Below are 22,873 nucleotides of genomic sequence, written 5' to 3' on the forward strand. Positions count from 1 at the left end.
TACTGGGCGGCAAATATAGCTATAATTAGGAAGTGGGTAGTGGGGGAGGGGTCGGTATGGGAGCGGGTAGAGGCGGCATCGTGTAGGGGCACACGTTTAGGGGCATTGGTAATGGCACCTCTGCCAGCCTGGTGCTCCACAAGCCCGGTGGTAGCAGCTCTGAGGGTTTGGGGGCACTGGCAGAAGCACATGGGAGTGGAGGGAGGCTGGATGGGGGGATTCGGAGGGGACAGAGAGCAGGGATTGAGAGGCTGGAGGACCTGTTTATTGATGGGAGCTTTCCATGTTTGGAGGATTTAGAGGAGTTTGAACAGCCAGGAGGGAATGGGTTTCGTTATCTGCAGGTGAGGGACTTTGCATGGAGGCAGGTTTCGACCTTTCCTCTCCTACCGGCCTAGGGGATATAGGATAAGGTAGTTTCGAAGACGGGATTGCGGGAGGAGAAGGTCTCGGAAATTTATAAAGAGCTCATGGAGTGGGAGGGAACTCGGATATGGAGGTAAAGCATAAGTGGGAAGATGAGCTGGATAAGGAGCTAGAGGCGGGGCTGTGGGAGGATGCTCTGAGTAGAGTCAACACATCCTCATCATGTGCCAGGCTTAGCCTGATACAATTTAAGGTGGTTCACCGGGCACACATGATGGCCCGGATGAGCAGGTTTTTTGAAGGGGTAGAGGACAGGTGTGGGCGGTGTGCGGGAGGGCCCGCAAACCATGTCCACATGTTTTGAGCATGTCCAAAGCTTAGGGGATTCTGGCAGGGATTTGCCAATGTCACGTCCATGGTTTTAAAGATAAGGGTGGTGCCGAGACCAGAGGTGGCGATTTTTGGAGTGTCGGAAGACCTGGGAGTCCAGGGGGCGAGAGAGGCTGACGTTTTGGCCTTTGCCGCCTTGGTAGCCCGGAGATGGATCTTATTGGCATAGAGGGACCCGGAGCCCCCTAAGTCGGGGGTATGGGTTAGCGACATGGCTGGGTTTCTCAGGCTTGAGAAAATCAAGTTTGCCTAAGTGGATCAACATTAGGGTTCATCCGGAGGTGGCAGCCATATGTCGACTTCTTTGGGGAAAATTAAATTGTTAGCTGATACAATAAGGGGGGGGGAGTGGTACGGAATGAGGGGAGTAGTGGGAGATAGTTTAGTTTAGTTTAGGTGAGACCAGCGAGTGGAGGAGGAGGGACTGGGGATCTGTGTGTGTAAGCCATGTTGGCTGGGTATGGTTGTTGGTTGGGGGGCGGGGGGGGGGGGGGGGGGGGGGGGTTGTTATTTACTGAGTTATGTTTACATTTATAATTGCTGCTGTGAAATCATAAATGCCTTAATAAAATGTTTGCAAAAGAAAGAGATGTGTTGAGACCTAGCATGAAGTCAGCTCCATACCTGTACTCTACTGTACATGTATAGTTATGAGTTGTTAATAAAGACTCGCTGTTAACATACAGCAGGGAATGAAGACTTCTTCAAGGTAGCAGCGGTATCCTTCAGAGCCTTGCTCCGCTACACTCCCGGGAAGCTGCAGGGCAGCTGTCGTATAGCTGGTGACCTTCCCACATGACGAGGACTGCTCCACCACTGGCAAATACTGACGGCTCTTCAAAATGGCCTCTTAAAAGACCCTTAATTATTTAAATTAGTTACCTGCCTCCAATCCCAATGTAGCTTACCAGCATTTTACCAGCCTCCTAGTCTGCCAGCTAGGGTCCAGTAAAATTAAGCCCTCGGCCTCAGTGTCCCATAAATGGGGCATAGACACTTGATGTATGTGATCCTAAACTTCTCTAGCCCTGCAAACATAGATATGAGTGACGCAGACAGCTGGGTCACTGTCTGTGCGGAGTCTACACGTTCTCCCCGTGTCTGCGTGGGTTTCCTCCAGGTGCTCCGGTTTCCTCCCACAGTCCAAAGATGTGCAGGTTAGGTGGATTGGCCATGATAAATTGCCCTGAGTGGCCAAAAAGGTTAGGAGTTGTTGGGTTATGGGGATAGGGTGGAAGTGAGGGCTTAAGTGGGTCGGTGCAGACTCGATGGGCCGAATGGCCTCCTTCTGCACTGTATGTTCTATAGCTCCTTCAACCCTGTCGAACGCCTTTACTGCATCCAGCGATACGATTACGTACAAATCTGGCCCCAATGCCAGTGTGAGAACCACGTTAAGTAACCGCCTCACATTAGCCGACAGCTTTCTACCCTTCACAAATCCCATCTGGGGTCTTCCCCCACTACCTCTTGGAAACAAGATTCCAACCTCAACGCCAAGTTCTTGGCCAAAGGTTTTGCATCCACAATGAGTAAAGAAATTGGGCAGTACGATTCACACTCTGTGGGGTCTTTGTCCTTCTTCAGAAAGAGGGAGATGCTCTTGTGCCCCAGCGAATCCAGGAGAGATCCCCACGCCAATGAGTCGTTAAACATCCCCAGCACCAATGGGGCCATCTGATCCGCAAACGTCTTATAGAATTATAAGGTGGCACGGTGGCACAGTGGTTAGCACTACTGTCTCACAGCACCAGGGACCCGGGTTCAATTCCAGCCTTAATGATAATAATCTTTATTAGTGTCTAACACTGCAATGAAGTCATTGTGAAAAATCCCTTGTCACCATACTCTGGCGCCTATTCAGGTACACTGAGGGAGAATTCAGAATGTCCAGTTCACCGAACAAGCGAATATTTCGGCATTTGTGGGAGGGACCACCCGGAGGAAACCCACGCAAACACGGGGAGAACGTGCAGACTCCACACAGACAGTGACCCAAGCCAAGAATCGAACCCGGGTCCCTAGAGCTGTGATCACCCATTGGTATCATGAGCCACATTTGAGTGGGACCCTTTATCCCCAAGCAGTCTGCGGACACTGTGAAAAATTGGGAGGGGCTATGTCGCATTTTGAATAAGCATTCATGACATGGGCGGCACAGTGGCTAGCACTGCTGCCTCACAGCGCCAAGGACACGGGTTCAATTCCATACTTGGGTGACTGTCTGTGTGGAGTTCACCCTGTGTCTCTGTGGGTTTCCTCTGGGTGCTCTGGTTTCCTCCCACAGTCCAAAGATGTACAAGTTAGATGAATTGGCCATGATAAATTGCCCCTCAGTGTCCAAAAGATTTGGTGGGGCTACTAGGTTACGGGGATAGGGTGGGGGAGGGGGTGTCTAGATAGGGTGCTCTTTCAGAGGTCGGTGCAGACTCGATGGGTCGAATAGCCTCCTTCTGCAGTGGGGATTCTATGAGTATGGCACAAAGCATTGCATTGTTCGTCCTTGTATCATTTCAAAATAAATAATGAATTTAAAAGGCAGAATTCAGCCCTGATAAAGATTTCAACCTTAATATTTACTCAATACGGGAACTAACTGGATGGGATGAAGGTGGGCACAAAAATGTATTGACATTGGGAAAGTGAGGCCAGGACAATTGTAACTTCTGAGCTTCATCTGCATGCTCTAAATGAGTGTCCACCAAAATCTAGCAAGAAGCACTAGCTGGCTGGTAGGTTGGAGCACAGTGTTGGCGAGCAGATGTCTGCTGCTTTGGACTGAAGGAATGGTACCTGGGTAAGTTGCAAGTTGCAGGGTGGCCTTGCAATAGGGTGTGCAAATGCCCAGGTCAGGAAGAGCATAAACTTTCCTTGTGGGATATTGCTCATCTCTGCTCCATACAAAGTAAAAAAAATAACATTTTAAAAACTTTTGTCTTTGAGCTTCTTCTGCCAGGCACATGTTGACCTGCAGGGAAAGCCACAGCCACCCTTGCTCAGTCCCATTGTTACATTGACAGCTGGAGCCTGATCTACACATTTAAAGAATGGTCTCCTCGATTTCTGCCTCGATTTCAGTTATGTTTCCCACCAGCAGAGGAGCAAGTAAAATCGAAGACTGCAGAAGTGGACTTTCTGCTGATTTTTACTATCCACCTGCCATTGGTTAAAACTGTTCCTTCCATTCTTGCATTAATAATAATAGACCAGTTGAAGTTAATCCAAGCCAGTTATATATTATGACCAATTCTTCCTCTCCAAGCAAGGCAGTATTCTAAAAGAACATAGGGTGGAATTTTATGGCCTATTGCAGCGAGGTCTTAAAAATGACGAGTCATTGAAAAGTCCATTGACCTCGTCAGGCTCTGGAAAATCCCACCAGTGGAAAGGGCCATAAGATTCCGCCCATGGTTTATCCATTGGTCAGTAGTGATGCACAGTGTTCTTCTAACCACAGTATTTCAGTTATCTGCACAAATCACATCTAAACTGTTTTCCAATAAGTAACAACTTTTGAATGTTTTTTTTCTCTGTCGATAGCTCGACCTGGTCCAATTGCACACTGTTCCTGGTCAGCTGGCCAAAGATATACAGAAATTGAACCGCAAAAGAAAGTACGTTTTCTTCGGAAAATTTAAAGCAAATGGTTACAACTTACATTTTACTGATGATAAACTACATTGCATGACAATAGCATTGACCGCATGAATCATGCTTGTTTTCTGGGAACTGGGGTTTGGTGCTTGCTGACGGTTTTGAATGTTGCAATCAGCCTACGTTGCTAATATTTTGAAACATTTTCTGTTGCAAAGAAAATGATTTTCCATGTTTTATATTCTTTCACATGTGGGCCAGCATTTGTTGCCCAGCCCTAATTTCCCTGTTTTCAGAGGGCAGTTAAGTCTGTGTGGGTCTGGCGTCACATGGAGGCCAGTCGAGGCAAGGTTCGCAGATTTCCCTTCCTAAAGGACATTAGCGAAGCAGATGGGTTTTTAATGCACTAGCTTTATTTATCAACTGATCACAGTACTTGTTCTGAGAACGTGATTGTTCAATGCTTCAGAGGTGATTCTAGTCCTCTGGATTACTCGTCCAAAAATATAAGCAGTGCGCCACTGTACCCATTTGCTGAGCCCTAAATGCCAAACAGGGTAGCAGCCATTACATCAAGCGATTCTAATCATCAAAGGATTCAGTTAAGGGCTCCAAACACTTCCTGATGGACTCTGTTTCTTGTCCCCATGATTTTTGCCAGACAAAAAGATTTTTCCTCCAAAAGCAGCCAATCATCTTTAAGTATGTGCTTTCTTGTGAAATAGTTGCTGAAACAGTCTTTTATATAGCAGCAACAACCAGAGTGAAAACTGAGCTAGAAGCTCAACTACATGTCTTTTTAAAAAAATATTTTTATTCTCCTTTTTCGCATTTTCTCCCAAATTTACACCCAACAATAAACAATAATCAGTAACGAATGTAATGTCAATCCCCATATCAATAACAACGATCCCATCCTCCCACCAAACCCCCAAACATTAGCCCGCATATTAACATAAACAAATGACAAAGAGGAATCAGGAATCACCCATAGCCACCATTAACACATACAGTCCCCCTCCCCCCAGCCCTCCCAGCCCCAACCCCTCTAATGTTCGGTGTGATCCAATTCTCAAAAGCGCATAATGAATAACGCCCATGAGTTGTAGAATCCCTCCATCCTTCCTGTCAGTTCAAATTTGACCTTTTCAAGTGTCAAGAATTTCAGCAGGTCCCCCCGCCACGCCAGGGCACAGGGTGGAGAGGTTGATTTCCACCCTAACAGGATCTGCCTTCGGGCGATCAACGAGGTGAAGGCTACAACATCTGCCTCCGTGCCCGTTTCCAACCCCGGCTGGTCCGACACCCCGATTATGCCTCCCGAGGGCCCGGGTCCAGTTTCACGTGCACCATAGACATAGACTTTACAGCGCAGTACCACTTTAGAGATTACCCTAAACACCTCCTTACAGTAATCCTCCAGTTTTGACAGGACCAAAACATATGAATGTGGTTTGCGCCCCCCACCCCGCAACGTTCACATACATCTTCTACCCCCTCAAAGCGCCAGCTCATCCTCGCCCTCGTGAGGTGTGCTCTATACACCATCTTCAGTTGTATCAGCCCCAACCTCACACACGAGGTGGAGCCATTCACCCTCCGGAGCACCTCACACCTGAACCCCTCCTCCATACCCTCTCCCAACTCTTCCTCCCACTTTGCCTTGATCCCATCCAGCGGCGCCTTCTCCTTCTTCATACTACCCCCTTCTCCAGTCCCCCGGCCGTCAGCACCTCCTCCAGCAATGTGGAGGTCGGCTCCTCAGGAAGCTCTGTATCTCCTTTCTGGCAAAGTCCCGAACCTGCATGTATCTAAATATTTCCCCCTGCTCCAGCCCATACTTCGCTCCCAGCTCCTTCAATCCCACAAAACGACCCCCAAGAAACAAACCTTTTAGTGTCCTAATTCCTTTCTCCTCCCATCTCTGAAAAATTCCACCCCACTTCCCTGGCTTAAATCTATGGTTCCCCCGAATCGGCATTTAGCTCAACTACATGTTGAATGTGCATGGCGTGGAATACAAAAATCCCCTTATCGGGCCGCCATCTTGAGCAGGAGGCCCGATAACAAGGTCCCGTGGCCCGCAACCTTCCCCCTCCTAGCACCACAAATCAGCCCCGACCCCACCCCCACAGCAAATCGGCCCCAAACTCCCCCCATCTCCACACAGCAACCCCCCCCCCCACCCACGAATTGCCTGGGTGTCACCCCCAAGTACGGTGGTGACCTGCCCTCAGACCCATGTAATAGGGAGACCCACCCCAGGGACTCCTGTAATAGGGAGATCCCCCTAGGGACCCTTGTAATAAGGGAGGCCCCCACAGGATCTCTTGTAAAAGGGGGACCCCCCACATGGACCCATGTAATGGCCCCTCCCAGGGGCCCTGCAATCGGGGACCCCAGGGACCCTGTAATAGGGGACCCTCAGGGACACCTCACAGGGACTCATATAATAGAGGGACCTTTCACAGGACCCCCTACCTAAAGGAACCTCCTCCACAGACCCCCCTCCTGCAGACAGAACCACCCCCTCAGAAAAGGGTCCCTGTCTGGAAGCTAGAGAGCAGTCTGGACACGGGTAGTGGGAAGCTTTATAGCTATAATACTTGCCTTGCCGCTCCACGTGTCCATTCCTTGAAAGAGAGCAGGTACGCCTGCATCTGGTTCCCACAGATCCATTAGCTGCAAGCCATTCATAGCTTTCTAGTAGTGCCCTGTGATTGACAACTTGTACAAACCATCTGCAGCTTTGATCCACTCTAATCCCTTCACGGTTCAGTGGCCTAAGTGGTGAAACCTCAATGTTAGTAAAGACTGACCACATCAAAGAAATCACACGCTTGAGTGATTGGAATGCACCTGGTGCTTGGAATGCACTTACATCTCTTTGATGTGGTCAATGTTTATAAACGACTGAAAAATCGCAGGAGGCCAGAGCATTAAAACCCATGTGCATGTATTTACATCCCCCTTCCAGTGCGCAACAAGGACTTCATTCATCCTGCCAGCGGCGGGTCGGAGCATCCGGCGCCGATCCCGATTTTCCCTGATGCCCGATTCTCCATACCATCAGGGAACAGATTCCAGGGGCGAGATTCTCCGCCCCCGCCGGTTGCCGAATTCGCCGGCACCGGAGATTCGGCGGGGGCGGGAATCGCGCCGTGCCGGTTGGCGGGCCCCCCCCCACGATTCACCGGCTCGGATGGGCCGAAGTCCCGCTGCTAGGATGCCTGTCCCGCCGGCATGGATTAAACCACTTCTCTTACCGGCGGGACAAGGCAGGCTCCGGGGTCCTGGGGCGATCTGGCCCCGGGGGGTGCCCCCACGGTGGCCTGGCCCGCGATCGGGGCCCACCGATCCGCGGGCGGGCCTGTGCCGTGGGGGCACTCTTTTCCTTCCGCCTTCGCCACGGTCTTCACCATGGCGGAGGCGGAAGAGACTCCCTCCACTGCGCATGCACGGGAATGCCGTGAGCGGCGCTAACGCTCCCGCGCGTGCGCCACCCGGAGATGTCATTTCTGCGCCAGCTGGCGGGGCAACAAAGGCCTTTTCCGCCAGCTGGCGGGGTGGAAATCAGTCCGGCGTGGGCCTAGCCCCTCAAGGTTGGGGCTGGGCCTCCCCAGGATGCGGAGGATTCCGCACCTTTGGGGCGGCGCGATGCCCGACTGATTTGCGCCGTTTTTGGCGCCGGTCGGCGGACATCGTGCCGATACCGGAGAATTTCGCCCCAGGTGTCCTGGGAGGAAGAATCCCACCCATCATGTTTAGCACAAGAAATGTTATATCATTCTCTCCTTCCGTTGTTTGTGAATGGAAGTTTGCATCGGAGTGTGTTATGTCTGCGTGTTTATCGTGGTAATTTCTTAAGATGATAGAAAATGGAAAAATAACTTATTGTATTTATGGAAAAATGTATGGTAAAATGTAATGTTTTGTTTTACTTCAGCAATTTGGAGAAGGCAAAAGCGGAAATAGATGCACAATGCAATGAACTTCTTGGTTTAGTACAACAAATAGAAAATAAATGCAGAATGGTAGAAGATGAGAAAATGGAGGTAATGAAAGAGTTGGATGAAAAAAGGACTACATTGGACAGCAAAGAGCAAGACTACAACCAGTTAGTTAAGATAACTGAGATGGGCAAGGAGAATGAATCTGTGTTAATGGGAGAAAGGTTTGTAATAGCACTGAATATTGTTCCTGCTACCATGATAATTACAATGTGCTTTGTGTTTATCCGTATTTACATAAGTAAATTGTGAATGGGGAAAGGTCCATGTTATGGTGAGGAACGGTCTCACCTGCTTTCTCTGCATGACATTCCCTGTGCAATTGGGGGAAACTGCTCAGAAGTTTTTAAGTCTTATTATTTTATATTTTTTGCCATTCCTTTTTGTTCACAATTCAATTTTCTCCTGTCATATCTAAGATCTGATGAAGCAATCTTTCTACAACATAAAAATGTTCATTGTTTAAACCTGCCACTTAAAGAAGTTTCTGAAAATCCTGGACCCTTCCAGAAGGGATAGAATTTGATACTGGCGCGGAATTTAACGGAAAAATTTCTAAGTTAATTTGTGTTGGGTTTTGCAGGGAGTTTCCTGCCGGCTCCACCAGCGTGTTCCCCACCGCTATCAAAAGACACTTAGGACGCAGTCTTCCGACCACACTGCACCGGAAAAGCGCAGCGTGGCCGGTGAAAGCCTGGGGACCCTGCTCTCAGGATCTACCCAGCTCATAACGCCTCACTAAATTTAACGCGAGACTTTGCAAGAGGAATCCCGCCCACAATGGGCGGGATCAATTTTTAAAAACCTGCATATTAGAGCCTTACTCTAATGTGCAGATTCCCAAGATATCTGAGGCTTTGGGATTCATACCCTTCGCCTCTGGGATCTCGGGCAAATGGGGACCAGACGGAGCAGCACTTCTGGGGTTTGCAAGGTTATCGGAGGGCCCCAGCTTAATGCCCTTTGGGCAGGGTGGTGCCCTGGCATGGCTAGTGCCACCTGGGCACCCTGGCAGTGCCACTTGGGCACCCTGGTACTGGCATCCTGGCAGTGCCACGTGGGTGCCAACCTGGCACTGTCAAGGTGTCCAGATGGCACTGCCAGGTTGGCACTGCCAAGATGCCACGCTGGCAATTTGTGCGCACGCATGTGATCAGGCCGGGTTGCCCAGTGTGGGTGTTCGGGAGTGTGTGTAAGGCTGGGGTACCTCTCATGTTGCAGGAGGGAGGTCAGGGATTTTTTGTGGGCCTCGGCGATTGGGATGCCATTTAAAAATAGCGTCCCGATCTTTTGCTACAACGGGGAGCTCCGGCGAGCAGAGCTCCCCGTTGTGCCTCGGCTGAGCGTTCCACATTTAGTCCCCTCATTCAAAGCGAGTCTCATTGAATACCATTGCGAGTCTCATTGAATAGCATTGCGAGTGCTGGGAAACAAGTAGTGTTAAGTTTGTTCCCTTTTGGGAAAATGGTGCTCTTAGTCACGTTTTTGGGCCCAGGGAGTTTCTCACCAGTTTAGCCCACACTTTGAATTTTGTTCAGCACTTGGGACCTGACCGCCGAGATCGAGCCGCCATTTTGAAAGGGTGTTGCCTTGATCTCTAAGTGAGCTTATGGGTCCCCCTGCACCCATGGGCAATGCTGCCCCCCCCCACCCCATCACATACACACACACACACATGGGCATTATCCCATACCCCCAAGTGAGGTCACCCTGCAATGAGTCTCTGGGATGCCCCAAAATCCACTTACAGGTCCCCGCCCTTCCAGGACCGCCAGCCGTTACGCCTCCCAACCTCCCACAGGCCCTTACTTACCTGCCCTTTACCCCAACCTTCAAACACCCTCCCCCTCCTTTCATGGGCGTGGCCCCCTCAGGCCCTTACCCTTGGCAGTGCCACCCTGGCACCTGGGCACCCTTGAACTGGCACCCTGGCAGTGCTTCTGCCAGCTTGGCACTGCCACCCAGGCACCTTGGCTGTGTGACCTGTGTAATCTGTGACCTCATGAATGAGTTTACTGGTGGTAAGATAAATTCTTGTTGGAATTTGATCACAACAACCAACAAATGCATCCAATCAGCCATTTTTCATTATTAACAGAGCTTCCCTGGACATGCACTTACGTTACATCCAAACAGAAAAGAAAATATTGTCTGACACGGTAGTGGTGAAGCAAAGAGAGAGGGATCGAGAGCTCCGAAAGACAAAGAAGAAAGAAAAACAGTTAAAGTCTGCAATGGATATACTGGCATATGCTGAATTTACCTATGAAAAGATCAAATCACTGGTATGTTTCATTTAGAACTTTGAAATCCATGCATTTACCTCCCAATTAAAACTATTTGATTGTTACATCTCATAGATACATAAACTTAGAGATTATAACATAGAAGCAGACTATTTGATCCAATTAGTTTATGTCAATGTTTACACACACAAGCAAAATTATATTTACACATCCAATCCCATCTAATCTTGAATCTGGGCGGCATGGTAGCAAAGTGGTTAGCACTGTTGCTTCACAGCGCCAGTGATCCAGGTTCGATTCTCAGCTTGGGTCACTGTCTGTGCGGAGTCTGCATGTTCTCCCGTGTCTGCGTGGGTTTCCTCCAGGTGCTCCGGTTTCCTCCCACAAGTCTCAAAAGACGTGCTTGTTAAGTGAATTGGACATTCTGAATTCTCCCTCAGTGTACCCGAACAGGCGCCGGAGTGTGGCGACAAGGGGATTTTCACAGTAACTTCATTGCATTGTTAATGTGAGCCTACTTGTGAGACTAATAAAGATTATTATTACTATGTTGACATGAGGCAGGATTTCTGCCCTGTTTTGGAAAGAGAACGGAGGCAGGCGGGTGTGTAATTTCACGTCACCAACTGGTGTGTCAGTTTATCAGCACATCTCGCCCCCTTGAGCAAAGTGGTGTGTGGTTTATTAAAGCAATGGATCGGAGTCCAACTGGAATCCTCCAGCTTCTTGAAAGCTGACGAGGGGACCACTGCTTCAGACGGGTTCTGACACAATGGTATCTGTGCTAGAGAGTCACTCCAACTTCAACAACCTGACCACCATCCTTAATTGGACAGTGAGAACACCCTCTGGCCATTAATCACAGTAAAAGCATTGTTAGGTTTCTCTGTGATACATTGTGATGTCAAGACCCACATTTGATGGCACGTCAGAATGCCAACCCAAAACACAAGGTCCTGACCACAATTTCTGTCTCAACCACAAATGCTGGAAATGAATTGCACAGCCGCACAACTCTGTGTAAAGAAGTTTCTCTAGTCTTCTGTTCTAAAACTCTTACATTTTATGTTGTACCCCTGACCAGATCACCTCCCCAACTTCTGGTAACAATTATTTTGTTCTGTCCTGTTTCAACCTTTCAGAATTTTACATAGTATTTACCCAAACAGATCCATGCCCGTGCTTATGCTCCACACAAGCCTGCTGTCAACCTTTTTCATCTAACCCAATCAACATATTCTTATCTTTTCTCATTCATTTGGTGATCTAGCTTTCACTTTAGTTCATCAATATTCGTTGCCCATCTACTCCTTGTTGCAGTAAGTTCCATATATTCTGACTACTTACTGGATAAAGATGTTTCAGTTGAATTACCTATTTGATTTATTGGTGACTATCTAATGTTTATGAACTCTAATTCTAGTCTCATCCTCAAGTAGAAACTTCTTCTCTACAATTACCCTATCAAGCCCTCCAATAATCTTCAGGCTATCACTAAGATTTCCTTTTTCTAGTCAAAAGATGCCGGCCCTGTTCAACCTTTCCGCGGTTCTCCGGAAATATTTCTAACTTGTTGTAGCGAGCGGGAAATGCCACGAACTTCCCAGCGCTCGGTCCAGCGAGGCTGGCCACGCTATTCAACGTTAATTGGTCCACTTAACGAGGCCTCGCAGGTTTCTCCCCGCAAATGAAGACTCACCAGCAAATTCGCTGGCACTGCGCTCTCCAGCCCCCCACTAACAAGGTCTAGCAGCACTTAAGCTGCACTTGTTCAGTCAACCCCAGCCAGCTCGCAACAATGGCACTAACGAGACCAGCCCCAAGATTCGGGGACGCTGACCTGGGGAGGCTGCTAGATGCCATGGAGACCAGGAGGGATGTCCTGTTTTCCCCAAGGGTCCAGGCGGGTCAGCCATAGGGCAGCCAGTGCTGCCTCGGGTGAGGTGGCGGCGGCTGTGAGCGGCGGGAATGTGACATCGTGCACCAGGCTCCCCACTGTGTTTGCCACCCTAGTAGTGTTGGACCCGGTACCACGCATTTCCAACGTCATCTCCTGCGCCCGTTGCCTCTGGGACTCCTCCAAGCAGCAGCAATGGATCTGCTGGAGTGTCGCTGACATCTCCGCCTGAATGTCCCGGGCGCTCCTTAATGTTTCCATCAGCTCCGGGTAACCCTGTGTTCCACAGGCTCAGCATCAGGTTGGGACCCAGCTGGGTCCTGAGATCGAGCAGCTCTCCAGCTGCTGTCTCGCCTGGGGGGTTCCTACCTCCACCTGATGTACATCAGCAGCAGTGTGGTGCGCACCAGATTGTGCCCCAGAAGTCTGACCACTAACATTTCCCATCGAGATAGTTTCATAGAATTTACAGTGCAGGAGGTCATTCGGCCCATCGAGTCTGCACCAGCCCTTGAAAAGAGCACCCCATTTAAGCCCACACGTCCAACCTATTCCCATAGCCCAGTAACCCCACCCAACCTTTTTGGACACTAAGGGCAATTCAGTATGGCCAGTCCACCTAACCTGCATGTCTTTGGACTGTGGGAGGAAACCGGAGCACCCGGAGGAAACCCACGTAGACACGAGGGGAATGTGCAGACTCTGCACAGACAGTGACCCAAGCCGGGAATCGAACCTGGGACCCTGGAGCTGTGAAGCAACTGTGCTACCGTGATACTGAAGTTAATTTGTCCATTATATGCCCATTCCACAAATATAATAAATGTTGTTTTGTATCTCCTCCGACACAACCACAAATTTGGTGTCAGCCACAAATTTTGAAATTGTAATCCTAATTCTTAAGTCTAAATCATTTATGTTGATGGAAAAGTGGTCCTTATCAAGTTGTGGCTGCCAAAATCCTTTTGAGGCATCTAACTTTGAGAAACGATTTGCATGTGCCATCTCTCCTATAATCTCTTTGCGCTTAGGAATTGGATAGTGCTCTCTCCTAATGTCCTTGTTCAGATCCTTTGGGTGTATACATATTCAGAGATCACCATTGGGCTTTCGTAACCATACCATGGAACTAACCCAATCTGTCGATTCAGTTACCTTGGATATAATGTTAAGTTGCTGCATACGATCAAGTTCCTGCTTGAGACGTTCTTTGAGAGGTGCCAGTACTCTTCTTGGAGGATGTATTACTGGTGTAGCATTTTCTTTAAGCAATATTTTATTGGTAAAGGGTAACATTCCCATAACAGTAAACAGAGTTGTAAACCTAGCAAGGATGTTCTCTATGTCATCTTGCTGTGAACCAATCAATTGGCGCTGTGCATCCTTTTCCAAGATTCAGTATTAAAAAAGCATCAACACCTGGTAGAGACGATTTATTGGTATCAACTATTTCAAATTGCACTGGCAGGTGGATATCATTGTTGCTTACTGGTAGACAACACAATCCTGTTGTGCTAATGATGTTGCCATTATAGTCACTCAATTGGCATTTAGTAGCTTTAATTTGAGGAAGACACTATTTTAGAGAGGTCAGATTCAGTGATCAAATTGGCATGAGTTCCAGTATCCAACTTGAAAAAATTTTTGGACCCATTTACTCTTGATGGTACATTCCAATCTTTCTTTCTTCATGTGAACAGATGATATCTGCTTTAAATGTCGTGTTTCAGCATGATCAATCTTGTTGACTGCATCAATAAAGTGTGTCTTCTAAATTGTATTGTTGTGCTTCAACATCAAAATGAGAAATGTTTTCTTCATTTGATCCATTTTGCACACTTCGAATCTTCATGGCATTGTTAAAAGCGCCCTTCATTTTAATCTGAAGTTTTGCTTTACTTGAACGGCACTGTGAAGCATAATGATTACATTTGCCACAGTTCGCGCATACTTTCCTGATGACTGGGCATTCTTTTCTCTGGTGGCGTGGCCACAATGTGCACACATCACATTGCTGCTTATGTCATCAGCAAAATGGCCGCCAACCTCGGTGTGCTGTTTGTGCCACGTTGTCTTCTTTCGCGCCTTTTTCCCAGGCTCACATTTCTGCATACTGACTCGTGGCAAGCTCACTTGCTTTTTTGTTTAGAAAATATTTTATAAAGGCATTTATAATTTTAACAATTTTAACCATCAGGTATCAACAAGAACAAAAAAAATAACCAACACGCACCCCCAGTAACAAAGCCCCAGCCAACATGGCTTACACAAACAGGACCTCCCTCCCCGGCCCCCTTTCCACTGGTTTTCCTGACCGTACCACTTTATTGCATCTTCTAATGATTTTCTGCCTAAGCAAACACTCACAAAGTTTTTCATTTTTAATGCCAAACACAGTTTGGTCACAGAGGAGGGAATCTGTCAGCATAGAAAAGTTGCAAGTCTGCGCTCTTAAACTGGGTCTCGTGACAAAAGAATCTACCGATTCACCTTCTTTTATACCCGTTTTGTAAACATATATCTTTCATATGTTTCATTGAGTTGAGCCTTACAATGCAGATCAAACGTTTCCATTACTGCATTAAAGTTTTTCTTGTCGTTACTATTTTCAAAGTGAAACGCATTAAACAGTTCTATGGCCAGTGGTCCAGCCACAGTGAAAAACAGCACAATGTTTCGCTGGTCACTGTCTAACTCTAGAGCTGAAGCAGAGAGATAAAACTGAAACTGTTGCACAAAATTTCTCCAATTTGCATCTAGTTTACCAGAGGTTTTGAAGTCTGCACACCTTCCATCTCTTATTCCACTCTGTGCTTCTAGATGCGACTGGCTTGTAGAGTGCAATGGCTTTTCTTTAACGAAGATTTTTATTTCTCGACAAACTTTTTTTTTTCCTCGACGATTTTTTTGATAATCTAACTAAAAGCCTTGAGCAATAACTCCTGGTACCATGTTGTGTTCTTTGTTAGCACTACAACCTTCACCATCCTGAAAGAACGAAAACAAAGAACACAGCACCCACCACTTTGCTCAGTTAACAAGTTGCCAGTTGCTTAGATATTCAACTGAGCTTGATTTTATTGTCTTTATAATATAAGCAATAATACATTGCGTGTAAGGAAAGAGGAGATCACATTGAGTAGCTTCAGCAGGCAGCCAATCTTCTCCAGCTGTTCAAATCAATCATCTTTGATCATATGATCCAATGCCCTGGTGAGATTAATCAAGGCAATATACAATGGCAAGAGAAAATCATAGAAATTGCAGTGCAAAGGAGGCCATTCGGCCTATCGAGTCTGCACCAGCATCCTACCCAAGCCCACATCTCCACCCTATCCCCATAACCCAGTAACCCCACCCAACACTAAGGGCAATTTTGGACACTGAGGGCAATTTAGCATGGCCAATCCACCTAACCTGCACATCTTTGGACTGTGGGAGGAAACCTGAACACCCGGAGGAAGCCCACGCACACATGGGGAGAACATGCAGACTCCGTAGAGACAGTGACCCAAGCCGGGAATCAATCTTGGGACCCTGGGGCTGTGAAGCAATTGTGCTATCCACTATGCTACTGTGCTGCCCCACGGTGGAACAGTTTCCACCTTTGCTGTCTCAGAGGTACCCTCAGCATCGCTGACAGGACATGGTCACCAACTCAGGTCTTGGAGCATGCTAGTTCCATCAACATACACTCATTGCTAAGGCAATGATGTCTTTGCTGCCTTGGACATATTCATCAAATGGATGATGCCCAATTACCAAAACACCTTTTCTACAGTGTATTGACCGCCGGGCCATGACCTCCTAGCGGTCATTTCTGTGCTACATGGTCACCTGCAAGCATGATATGAAGATAGCGGATATTGATACTGAGAACTGGGAGTCAGTCGCTGATGGCTGTGGCCTTTGGGGGCTGACTGATTGGAATGGCATTGAAATACATGAAAAACTTCACTGGCCAAGAAGAGCATCAGAGAAAACAGAGGTCAGTGAGTCACACATCTTCTCAGCCCACTGTCTTGCTCTGCAACAAATGTAGCAGACTGCCATGCCAGAGTGGGGCCCCAAAACGACACCAAGCAATGTTTAACACAGAGTTGACCACCATAACACAAACCATCATTCCAGGAGATGGAAGGCTTCCACAGATTTCATGTAATTTATGATTGACTGTGTTTTCAGTAAAACTGATTTTTAAAAAAAAAATTTAATAACTGCAGGTGGAATCTGTTCCTGATGGTGGAGGATTATTGGACAGGAGAAATGAACTGGAAAATGAGGTTAAAGGTCTGAAAAGAAAACTAACCGATCAGGTATGTTGTCAGTTTAAAACATATTCTTGGAAAACAAGTGCTGGCAAGTAAACATTTATTGCCAAATCGTAGCTGTCAAATAAGGGATGGTGGACCTTAACTTTGCAGTATTTCTGTCGATGATAACCATTGAATGGTTAGATGCCGCATTCAGGAATGGGTAACTTTTTTGTTTTTGTCCTCCTCCCTAATCAAGTGACACTGATGTAATTTTATTGAAGTGGATCTGCTCACAAAGATGGGGCTGGCAGTTGACTGGGGACCTTAAGTCTAACTATAGTATTTGTGATCCAAACGTTTTTTTAAGAATCTTACCAGAATTTGGCAAAGTGTCAGGCTCACAAAGAAAACTGGCGTGGAACTTTCCAGTTCCACAGACCCTTTCTCGCACGGAATTTGGAGCCTCTTTTCAAAAGAAAACTGAGCGGGCATAGTTTACACCACCACTCTGGCAGTGTGGGACCTCTTAGAGCAGGAAAACCGAGGCACCATATTTAAGGATGCCCAGACCAGCTCTGCAGCGGTACAGCCCCCAGGACACATCATGGCAATCTCAGGGCCTCTCTATCCCCCACCCCCAGCCCATGACAATTAATCGCTAGCGTACCTATTCTGAGCCCCCCCCCCCCAACATTTATCGCTGACGTACTGCTTCCTCCCCTGGCATTCCTCGCACACCCCTCAATATACGCTCCAACCCCCCCTCCGCCCAGCACACATCAAAACCCCACCCCCACTCCATGGGTCTCCCAGTAGGGTCCACCTCAGCACAGCCCCCTGGCACAAATTGGCACTGTGAGGTTGGGTATGTCCGTTTCCCCAGTAGCTATACTTAACTCTGCCCTTGGGGGGATCCCCTCAACTGTCTCATGGCTGGCACAACCTGTTGTAAACCTCGCCGAAGTGACAAACATTCAGTGATGGAGTATCATTTGGCAGGACGGCTGTTAATAGCATTTAAATGTAATAAATTTTATTAAAATGAGGTTGTGGGCATGACATCACTGGCGAGGGGCGGAGAAAATCGGGAAACCGGATTTCTTCGGCAAGAATCACATTTCCTGATTTTCATGCGATTTTCCACCCCCATCTTGGATCCAGATGGCAGCGAGTGCGGTCTTATGGTTCCACCCATAGATTCTATTGTTAACACCTAAAAGGATTGATAGTGAAGTGTATGATTCACAAAATGCTGTAACACCTGCAAAATTCTTTCATTGGTTTTTGCAGTGTGACCATTAAAATACCAACTTTATTTTACCTGCAGCTTGCATTGACTGACGTAGAGGTTACTTTGTTACGTAAGCGTATGCTTGAAGAAGATAATCTCATCACAGACCAAAGGCGTGCCCGTGAAGAGGTTGCCAATCTAACCCGCCTTGCCCAGATCAGGTCTGATGAGAAAGATCAAAAAGCAAGGGATCTTATGAATATTCAGGTACTCCAGAATTGCTAATTTCCCATTTTCATTTTTATTAATGTTGGCCCTTACCTTCCTCAGAGTGGCAATCTCTGTCAGATTGCCACTCTCCCCGCTCCGGACCTATCTTCGCCTGGATTCCAAAGCTCCTGTTTCACCCAACCTTCCTCACTCAGGTTGGGTGATACAAGAGCAGTGAAGTGCACCCCCGGAAGCATCTGAGTGGAGTAACTGGGGCGCAAGTTTAAGGTTTAGGCAGGTTCCTCCTTGTCTTTCTTTCTTTTTCCTCTCTTTTCCTTTTTAACTTTCCAATTTCCGTGTCTACTCATTGTTGCTGGCCTCGAACAGGTTTTGGAACCTGTGGTGCTGCTGATCGCCAGCTGAGCAGGATTCTCCAGCGTGCGATTAGGGAACCGAAAGCTAGGGCGTCGGCCCTCTTCCCCATGAGTAGCTCTGACCCAAAGATTGCCACATTTGGGCATGGCTTCACCCTCACCCCCCACAACCTTGGACATTGCCTTGGAGAAGGCTGTTCAGAGCCCAGCAAGTTTGGGGCAAACCCAGAACATATGGGTGTGGTTGGCCGGGCCCCTCTGGGATTGTTCACATTTGTCCTCCACCTCCGGGAAGAACCTACTCATCCGGGTTCTGGTCAGGTGTGCTCTGTGCACCACTTTGAGCTGCATTAGGCTGAGCCTTGCGCAGGAGGAGGTGGAGTTAGTCCTGCTCAGTGCTTGACTCCAGAGTCCCCAACCCAGATCTGTCCTCCGTTCATTCCCCTTTTTCCATCTGGTCTCGTCCAGTGGTGTTGAGCTCTGTCCAGTAGCTGTCCGTATATGATTCCGATACCTGGGGATCCAAATAGCCAGAGACTGGACACAGATCCACAAGTGTAACCTGACTACCTGGTGGAGGAAGTTAAAAAGGACCCACAGAGGTGGGGCGCACTCCCACTCTCCTTGGTGGGGAGGGTGCAGACATCAAGATGAACGTGCTGCCGAGGTTCCTCCTCCTGTTTAGATCCATACCGAACTTCATCCCCAAGGCCTTCTTCCAAAACGTAGATGGCTTAATCATGGTGTTTGTGTGGGAGGGGTAAGAATCCGAGAGTTCCCAAACCAATGATGCAATAGAGGAAAATCTATTCCTAAAATGGTCCCCCATGACGCCCATCTGTGGCAACCACAGATTCCCCCCAGCCATGCTAGACACCGCCTTTAAGAAATGGAGACAGGACGGGGGCTGTTAGTTCGGGACTTTTACATAGGACACAGACCGGCGACGCTGAACGATCTTCATAGTATTCTGTTTATCAAATTGTACAGGGCAATTTTAATCCTACTCACCTGGCAGAAACTGGGTGTGGGTGATTTTGACAGCAAGGTGGCTGAAGTCACATTTGATGGTTCTCATTTGAACTGCTCATCTCAGCAGAGGATGTGCAGGTTAGGTGGATTGGCCATGCTAAATTGCCCCATAGTGTCATGACCCACGTACAGAATTATGTGGCTAAAGCTAGGGAGTGGGCCTGGTTATAGTGCTCTCTCACCGGACCTGTGCAGACTCGATGGGCCGAATGGGATTCCATGCATTCTAGGAGATATATATCAGCAGCATCTATTCTTAGATCAGCCGCTGATGAGATCATTGAGGCATGAAGATAATTTTCACTGGTGTCTTGTGTGGGTACAAGAACTGAGGTCAGAAGAGGCTCAAAACATTAAACCAGAGTGCTCCACTGGATTAAACAAAAGATTTTGCCTCCAGTCTTAAGAATTCTCCTACCTCATCCTCTCCGACTCACCTATATACCAACGGTGAAGCTCTCATGAAACCTCTCCCAGCCACTTACCTGAGTGCTGGAGAGCATGCTAAGGAACTGATGTCTGAGGTGCTGAGAGTGAAGGTGGTCCCGAGTCCAGAAGTGGCAATTTTTGGAGTTTCGGAAGACCCGGGAGTCCAGGGGGCGAGGCTGACGTTTTGGCCTTTGCCTCTCTGGTGGGCCGGAGATGGATCCTGTTGGAATGGAGAGACTCTGGGCCGCCGAAACCGGGGGGGGTGTGATAGAGCGACCCTGTGGAATTCCTTAGGTTGGAAAAAATCAAGTTGGCTTTAAGAGGCACTGTGGAGGGGTTTGCCCGGAGATGGAAACCATTTAGCGACTTCTTCAAGGATAGCTAAGAAGTCAGCCGGGGGGACTTTGGGATTTAAAAAAGGAGGTAGTGGGTGGAGGGTAATGACGGGGGGGGGGGGGGGGGGGGGAGCTGAGGTGTTGGTTATTTATTTGTTACATGATTTTCTGGTTGTTCTCTTTTTCAAATAGCAAAAGAGCGATCGAACTGTAGAAGAGCTGAAAGAAGAGAAACTGTCCTTACAGAATTCTCAGAAGAAACACAGACAAATGCTGATTAGGTAAGAATATTTTACTTTGTATGAGTCAATTTCTGACTCTCCCAGACTCGCCTATAATCCACCCCCAAATACCCCAAAACCTCAGTCAACATCCAACATCTTTTACGTCCTATAACCCAATAGCAGACATTACTCTGATTCACCTCTGCCAAATCTTGTTTCATAAAAAAAGCTGATCTTTTAGTCAATTCACAGTAGATGGACTAACATTGTGTCCAGATGAGAATGGTTCCCCTCTCTTTCCACCTTTTGGTTGACCGCAACAAGTGTTTCAGAAGAATTTGCTTGCCAATTCAGTAAATGTCTAACTATTTAAGTGCTGTTACTGTAAAAGCCCCACAGAGACACATCTTGTTGTAAGTTTTTAAAAGAAAAAAAAAATTGGTATTTATTGTTTACAACAGCAGATAAAAATAATTTTAAAACACTCCAACTCTCACACACGCATGCATTCATGGGATTTGCACACATACATAGTATTAAGTAACAAAAATGGAGATGTCTCAAGCGTCGCAAATCTCACAAGAGGACTCTCGTGGGATTCATCAAACGGCTTCATTGGGTCATCAGGTCGGGAATGACGAGGCCGGTACATCCCGCCCATAAATGATTAGCTCTCTTTGGGATTCTTAAAACATTGACCTACCCTATGGTCCCTCAGGGACTTTGGCGACATTTACATTTGATTTGTGTAGTCGGAGAACAAATTTATACAAACTTCCATCTTAATTATTTTAAATAATTTCCCAGATTCTCCTGGTGGTGGTGAAGCCATGGCTTATCCGTCTGATTGGATTTTAAATCACAGACCTACCTGCAGCTGCAGCATGGATCAATCTTTGAAATGAGTACCGAGGCTTTCGTACAAAGGAGTCATGATTTCACTTGAACTGAAATCATGACTCCTTTGTTGTCATAAACTGAAGGCATGCCTTTAGTTCAGTGTTTCTTAAGTATTTCAACATATTTTTAATTCATTTTACATTCTCGCTTCCCTATCAATCCCCTGGTGCTGCTCAACCTCCCTCTCTGCACTCATCTCCCAAAATTGATGGAACTAAGATGTCAGGGGTGCTCTGAGAGATGAAGGGGGCAAAGAGGGCATGAAGTGAGCGAGGACTGAGAGAGGGGAGTGGGTGGAGTGGCATGCTGGGGTGGGGTGGGGTGACAGGGACAGGAGAAGGGGGGGTGGCAGGAGGGCTGTGACTGTGGGGGAATGGTAACAGGACTGGATGCAGCAGGCAGGGTGAACTGAGGTCAGTGGGAGAAGGTGAGGATAAACAGAGAGTGGGGGTGGGTGGCTGAGCCTGGGGTGGGAAATGGGAGGGATGATGGGTTTGCAGCACCAGGGGTGGCAGAAGTGAGAAGATACTTCTGATTTTAAGGGGCTGCTCCTTGAAAGCCTCATGCTTGCTAGGAGTCCTAGCAGCCCAAAATAATTCAAAGTAACTGAGTAGATACGGGGCATGTAGCCCACGTTTACATGCTGACAGTTGCCAGCAAGATCATCATTGGGCTCCCATGGAGCCAATTCTGGTGAACAAGATGTGCCGTCCAGCAAGAAAATTATGGTCGATCATATAACATTTTAGCCAAAGGAAAATGTCAATGTTCTGCTTTGTGTTATAGCCTAAAGAGTTTTGTTAAAGTCTATCAGATCATCAAAAATGAGAGAAACAAGTACGTTAATCTCATACAAAGTGCAGCACAGGTATCTGCAGAAATGCGGGAAAAGATCAAGATTCTACAAAATGAAATGGAAATTCTCAGGACGACAACTCTGCTCAAGGACAGGGTAAACTCAAAATTTAGTCCGGAATTGCGATTCCCTTATCCTGTCGGCAGTTTCCCAGCAGCGTGGGGTTACAATGGGAAATCCCATTGACAAGCAGCAGAAAAATAGAATCCCGCCACCAGCAAATGGCTCTCCGCTGAGAAAACACGTGGTTGGGGGACCCGGAGAATCCAGCCCATAGGATCGAACCAATGGAATCGGATGTTTTGGGGAGCCAACTTCTCCTGGAACTCCAAACTTCCGGTTTGCCAGATTGGCTCCTTGGAAGCCCTACAGCTGATCCCGCTGGGACCTGTCAGTGCATATACTTGGACTGTGAGCCCCCACATCTACCAAGTTATTTACATTGATTTAATTAGGGCTGCACCTTGCAGTGTAGTTTGCTCTCTCTCTAAATCAAGAGAAATGTCTGCCACACTTCTGTCAT

General features: G+C 47.6%; 1 protein-coding gene across 1 annotated transcript in view; it reads left to right on the forward strand.

The window, feature by feature from the left end:
- Positions 1 to 22,873, forward strand: part of ccdc146 (coiled-coil domain containing 146) — a 176,333-nt gene that overhangs the window by 103,779 nt on the left and 49,681 nt on the right. Inside the window, 7 exon segments of the mRNA XM_072471338.1 lie at positions 4,297 to 4,370; positions 8,297 to 8,524; positions 10,459 to 10,645; positions 16,727 to 16,819; positions 18,087 to 18,257; positions 20,563 to 20,651; positions 22,281 to 22,441. Of these exon segments, the coding sequence (XP_072327439.1) occupies positions 4,297 to 4,370; positions 8,297 to 8,524; positions 10,459 to 10,645; positions 16,727 to 16,819; positions 18,087 to 18,257; positions 20,563 to 20,651; positions 22,281 to 22,441 (1,003 nt within the window).

Source organism: Scyliorhinus torazame, chromosome 13, assembly GCF_047496885.1.
Source record: "Scyliorhinus torazame isolate Kashiwa2021f chromosome 13, sScyTor2.1, whole genome shotgun sequence".
NCBI classification, from domain to species: Eukaryota; Metazoa; Chordata; class Chondrichthyes; order Carcharhiniformes; family Scyliorhinidae; genus Scyliorhinus; species Scyliorhinus torazame.